Genomic DNA, 6,677 nt, shown 5'->3' with positions numbered 1-6,677 from the left:
TAATGATCTTTAAAAAAGCATCATATGACCCCTTTAACTAAAATTCACAATAAAACCCTGTATTCCATTGATGTAACGTTAATATACCAACATATTTAAGTACTAATATCGATTTTTAACCATTGACAACCATCAAAAACAAGTGATGATGAGAAAGTCACATGATGAATCAAAGTTTATCATAAACAGCTTTTCTACAAGCTGAGGAGGAAAATACTTATATATGGTGCAGTGTCATTCACACAAACACTAAACACCATCATGGTAACACACATGATACTGAAATAGTACAATAAACATTAATTTAACAACATTAGATGTAAGCTAAAACCCCATTATACATTAAAATTTAATTACAGTTATTCACCGTATATAGTATGGAAACTTGCTGTTAACCATTTAATGTGTTTTTACTGTAGCATTTTTACAGTCTTTTACTGTTAAAATCACAATTATCTTCTTTTGTGCTTTTCTTATAATTTTCCATTATGCTATATCATTAAATATTTAATTTATCCAAAATCATCCACTAATACTGTCACTCAAAAACTGATGTGAAGTGAATAAGCTTTAATAAATTATTAAATTATTTATTAATTAAATTTAATTCATTATTACTTAATTATAAATTAATAAGCTCAGATCAACGAGGCATACAATCAACCAGTTCCAAAACAAATCCTGCAATAATTGAAAGAAAACAATTTGACAAATACACTGAATCCAAGATTTGGTCATAATATAGCAGAATAAGAGATTTGCCAGTAATTTAAAAAAAAAGGATTTTCAGCACAGCACAGGTTAAAAAACTGTTTTCTAAGAACTAGCAGAAAATTCCTGGGGAAACTCAAAATGTTAAATGCATTCATGTTGCTCACATGGTTAACCAAAAGAATGAAATTATTTTTTAAAAATCCTGAATAAAAACATCTTGAATGCAAATTAAGCTGTTTTGGTTAAAAACTCTAGCAAATGCATAAATGTACAAATGCACATTTTCTAGCCAGTCAAAAGCAAAAAAAAATCCTTAGATATTATTGCTTTAAAAAATCATGTTTTTTTGGTTGTTGTCTTTTTAATCTGTGATTTATTTTTAATGGTCAGAAAGGGATGTGCGAACACATTACATTACACATTACAAACAATTTTACATTTATATACGAAGGATGACTGATTCTTAGCATACCTTAAAATGCAATGGAAAAACTACTGTTATACAGATTACTCTGAAGAAATGTAATCTTCAAGAAGAAAGAACGGTAAAGACATTTTGCTATAAGTTTGATTGCATCATATAATAATTGCTGTTAATATTGTTCATCGTCTGTTTTATTACGTCTTATATTGATTTTTCCGTTCTGCTGGTTCGTCTGGTCAGAGGAGAACTGGCCCCCCGACTGAGCCTGGTTTCTCCCAAGGTTTTTTCTCCATTCTGTCACCGATGGAGTTTTGGTTCCTTGCCGCTGTCGCCTCTGGCTTACTTAGTTGGGGACACTTCATTTCCAGCGATATTGTTGACATGATTGCAAAGATATTATTTAAACTGAGCTGGATGTTGACATCACTGAATTCAATGATGAACTGTCTTTAACTGAAAAATGAGTGTTTACTATTGTCATTTTGCATTATTGACACTATTTTCCTAATTAATGCTGTTCAGTTGCTTTGACACAATCTGTATTGTTAAAAGCGCTATATAAATAAAGGTGACTTGACTTGACTTGACTTAAAGACAGTGATACATTTATGTCTACAGTTGTAAAGACAATTTATTTTTTATAAAATCTAAACTTAAATTATCTAAAATTATAATTACAGTACATTAGGCATATAATTAAATGGTAATCTAATGTTTCACAATACATTAAAGTCTCTGAAAACAAATTTAAAAACCAAAGAGTGCTACAGAATACAGTGCCTTCATATTAGATTAACAAGATTGTATAATTATTCATTCTGCTATGTGCTGCACAGTCAAATTAAAATAACATCATATTCCACCACTGTGTAACATCACATAAATGAGTTGTGTTTATGTTCAGAAGTAGCTTTCATATTACACATCTTTCTAAGATGTCTCGTTTAAGTTTCTTTTATAACCATAAGTGTCGCTATCAAGAGCGACCTGTTCATGAAGGCCCTCCATCAATACTTGTTGGAACAAAGTAACTCTGCTGTCAAGAATCCCAAGAAAGCTAAACTGATATTCTAAAAGCTCTGCGACTGCTCTCTCCACTTTCTGTTGCTGAATCTTTTCTTCCGCTTCTATAAACATTTCCTGAGTGAAGCATTCTCCCCCATTTGCTGCCACCATTTCATCAATTTTCTCAATTAATCTCCTCACTTGAACTCGATTCTTCACGTCATTGTTATCAAAAACAACATATCTACTACCACAGCTCTGGATCACTCTACGGAGTTCTGCATGGCCGGTTCTCACATAGTCTTCAACTGTTTGATCACAGAGTGCATCTCCATGAGTGAAGACCACTATCATGTATTTTGAAGCTTCTTCTCCAAAAAGTTCTTGCAGGGCCTGGACTGATCTTTGCTCCTCAGTAGTGAAACGGCCAATTTGTATCACCAGCAGGAACACGTGAGGACCTGGTGCTGAGACCTGTATACATCTCACTATTTCTCTTTTGATGAGGTCTTTTGATATGCTGGTATCCAAGATTCCAGGTGTGTCAATCACATAAATCTCTCTTTGGTCATAGACCATTGCTTTTTTGCACCGCTCAGTGACAGAGTTTGCAGAAGGGTTTGATTCAAAAACCTTTCTGCAAAGGATAGTGTTTCCCACAGCACTTTTTCCAACTCCAGTTTTTCCAATCAATACTATGCGAAGTCGTGGACCTATGAAAACAGCAAAGGATGAAAAAAAAATAGATAATGAAACATGTACAGACTGATTCAACTGCCTTGGTGGATACGAAGACAGAGTAGGGGATGCCTGAGACATTGTATAAAACTGAGTTTTGCATTTTAAGCCTGGCCCATTATATCATATATTAATGCACATATAAGCTTTATGATGCAAATCCATTAAAAAATATTTTTTGATGTTCATCAAAACTATATGAGTTACATATTAATACTCATTAATAAATCCTCCCAAGTGTATTAATAATCGTATCACACTTATTTGACTTTCAGCTTTGGTTGAAGATAACTTACTATTGTATTTTTATGCATATTTTATGTTTTCTTTTTCTTTTTTCAAAAACAGACAGATTTAAGACATTAGACACTCTCAATTTACTCAAAAAAATCTAAACCATTCAAACATGATAAATGTTTGAGCAGTTATGAGCTTTCAGCAGTTACTACAAGCCAAACTAAACAGCCCGGTTTAACACATTCTGTTGACTATAAGTAACATTGCACCAACATATCTACTAACTCTCATTAAGAGTGTTAGTAGAGTATTAGTAGACTGGTAAGGTTAGGGTTAGAATAAGCTGACATGTACTTGCAAAGTTACTTATAGTCAGTAGAATGTCTGTTGGGGGACCATGACCATAAAGAGTTAGCAGATATTAATCAGACAGTCTACTAATACTCTAATGAGAGTTAGTTGGCATGTAGGTGCAAAGTTACTTGTTGTCAACAGAATGCTCGAAAGGGACCATCAAAGTAAAGTGTTATCAACAACCCAAGTCAAAAAATTTTGCACACAACCTACCTCGCGGAATAGAAGAGCGGAGACAACATTTGGTTAAACAGTCCATTTCCTTCAGCAACAGTTTCTCTTGACGACTGAAACTATTTTTTGCATGACCCTATTAGTAACAGATTTTGTTGTGACTCCACCTGTTGTTTGATTTTTGCATTTGTACAAAGCTAGCTTTTACTTTCATTTAATCACTATTTTCCTGCTTCGCCCCACGACATATAACCAGAGGTGTTTCTTGAAACCTGGTGAACATACTGTAAATTCAACATGCCAAAAGGTCAAATACAGTTGTTAGTTTGAGTTTTTGACCAGCTTTTTAAAGATTTTGTTCTTTTGCTAATGTCTTTCTTCATTCTTTATATTCTCTGCCAGTGTCTATATTTTACTTCAAAATGATCTATTACATTTAATTGGGAGAAAACCCTTTTTAATTCTTCATAGGAGAAAATAAAACTGCAGAAGTTTCAGACAATGACAGCGTTGTCACCGTAGTGCTGCTGGGACAAAACAGTATGGATATATTCCTGATTGGAAACACCTTAGCTATGCTTGGATATAGCTGCTTCCAGCCAGGAAAGTCCATGTATCAAAAGGCTCTAGGAAGAATGCAGGACGAGCTGCTCTACATTATAAACACCCCAGACCTTTTCTGGAGACTATGCCAAGAACCAGAAGCTAACACTATAGAGGAGATGAAGCCATCATGCACAGGTCCACGCATGTTCCTCCTGGTACTCCATGATAAACAGCTCTCCCAGGAAGAGGTGGAGATGATTTAAGGAGAGAGTTGGAGAGAAAATGACAAAAAAATATTACTGTAGTGTTGATCGACAACAAGATACGGCAGACTCAGATCTGGTCAGACAGCTTTTGATACATATTACTAAAAAGTTGATCCTGGCAGGTAGACTTCTACAAATGGAAAACATTTGGTATTGTTTCGTGCATTGTTCACAAAACTGATTTCTGTCTTTTTCCCTAAAGTTCATCATTATCTTACATGAAGACATGCAAGCATGTTCATCGGAAGGAAAAAGATGAGACAGAACAACCGACAATGTCAGGTAAAATTATTAATATTCTAGAATCTAGGCCAACTCTGCTGCACTGAAAATGTGTTTTATGAAAGTAAACTTACATTCAAATGTTCATGGTCAGTATGTTTTTTTTTCTTGAAAAGAAATTAATATTTTCAACAATGCTGTATTAAAAGTATAATCAAATTGATCCAAAATTCACAGTAAAGACTTTTACAGATTTCCATTTCAAATAAATGCTGATTGTTTGAGCTTTTTACGCCTCAAACAAACTTGAAAAAGAAAAGTATCACAGTTTCCTTAAAAATATTAAGCAGCACTGTTAAGCACAACTGTTTTGAACATTGAGAATTAAAAAAATAAATACATTTTTAGGATCATTTAACAAATTTAGCTTTGCCATCACCAGAACCAATTCCATCTTAAAATATGCTGAAATAGAAAACCCCTCTTTTAAATTGTAATATTTTACAATACTGCTGGTTTTATTTTACAGTTGAAACAAATGCAGCCTTGGTGACCACTTCTTTCAAAAAAAATTTATAAAATCAAATAATAATAATAAATTGAAAAATGGTTCATTCCAAAAAAAAAAAACATTTTCATAAGGGGAGGGTGTGAACGTCAAGCCATTTGGAGGTGACTGCAAGATCGTCACCATGGTACTTCTCAGAAATATACTTAAAATGACATTTAAGTATACTTGACTTATACTTAGAAAAAGTCTAAATATATTTTAGCTATAATTGTGCTCCAAGAATCCGTGTTTTCATTGTTATACGGTAGGGGGTGCTAGTACACATCTTCTGTACAGAATTTCCAGAAAACACAAGTGAAGAAGAAACCGAAACAACAGATGCTTCCACATGTATTCTAACACGATCATCAGACATAAAACAGCATCAAAACTGTGTAACGTTATGGAATAAAACGTCGACCAATGAAGAGATAATAATAACTGTCAAGCTTTGGAGTGTTGATCGACTTTATCTACGTTTTGATTATCATTCTGAATCCAATTCATAGTCTTTTTTCAGCTTTTTGTTCAAAATGTTGTTTATTTGTTTATTTCTTTATTTATGAAACTTATCCACATTTAAGTGTTTAAAAAAAGAATGCATGAAGCTAGAATAAAATGTTTTTGTTTACAAGCAGATACCCTGTTCTTTTGATGGTTTGTATGTTCAGATATTCATGTAACAAAATATATACAAATTAATACATAAATAGGGACATAGTAGTATACTTGAAGTATGATATAAAGTTCACTTAAAAAAAAACTTACGAGTATACTTGCAGTATAAAACTACTAAACTAGTAGTTTACTGAGATTATACTTCAAAGTGTACTAAAAATGCTACTACAAGTATTTAATTAGTAAACTATCAGTATACCTGTAAGTTCACTTTTAGTATAGTTGCAGTACAAACTAAACATTTTGATGTAAACTAGTTGTGTACTCAGTTTACTACTGTTACTACTTAAAAGTATACTTTTATATACTAGAAAGTGGGCCAATTTAGTCCCAAGGAGTATTGAAATAGTACACTTACAAGTATACTACTAGTACACTGATATTTGTATACTTACTACATAAAGTATACTTAAAATATACTTGAACTTTACTTAAGTATACTTACTAAAATAAACTTGAAGTATACTACTTTTTGGTAAGGGTTGCCCAACTGAAGGAGAGATTTGGAAAGAAACTGCTTGAAAACGTGCTTGTTGTGCTCATAGGTAGCATTGAAAATAACTTAAGAGAGACCTTTGAAGCTGATAAGACCCTCAAAAAGATTCTAGATGAGTGCAGGGAGACAATTTGTGTTTACAGGAGTAATATGAAAAGCACTGAGCTGGTCGAACAACTTATAGGTCAAAAGAACAACATGCAGGATAAGCAGGAATCTGAGAGAAACCGAATATACAGTGGGGCAAAAAAGTATTTAGTCAGCCACCAATTG

The 6,677-nt window shown here is 33.0% G+C and overlaps 1 protein-coding gene and 1 pseudogene across 1 annotated transcript; one reads left to right on the top strand and one right to left on the bottom strand.

Moving 5' to 3' along the window:
* Positions 1 to 2,068: 2,068 nt before the first annotated feature.
* Positions 2,069 to 3,746, bottom strand: LOC107578226 (GTPase IMAP family member 4-like). Its single transcript, XM_016264202.1, has 2 exons — positions 3,686 to 3,746; positions 2,069 to 2,856 (listed from the first exon to the last, which is right to left on the bottom strand). Exons 1-2 carry the CDS (start codon positions 3,729 to 3,731, stop codon positions 2,069 to 2,071), a joined length of 834 nt encoding a protein of 277 aa, XP_016119688.1. The 5' UTR covers positions 3,732 to 3,746.
* Positions 3,747 to 3,943: 197 nt separating this feature from the next.
* On the top strand, positions 3,944 to 6,642 carry LOC107578225 (uncharacterized; annotated as a pseudogene).
* The last annotated feature ends 35 nt before the right edge of the window (positions 6,643 to 6,677 follow it).

This window comes from Sinocyclocheilus grahami, unplaced genomic scaffold, assembly GCF_001515645.1.
Source record: "Sinocyclocheilus grahami isolate Dianchi unplaced genomic scaffold, SAMN03320097.WGS_v1.1 scaffold9349.1, whole genome shotgun sequence".
NCBI lineage: Eukaryota > Metazoa > Chordata > Actinopteri > Cypriniformes > Cyprinidae > Sinocyclocheilus > Sinocyclocheilus grahami.
The sequence above is the reverse complement of the archived record's forward strand: the minus strand, read 5'-3'. Positions and strand labels throughout refer to the sequence as shown.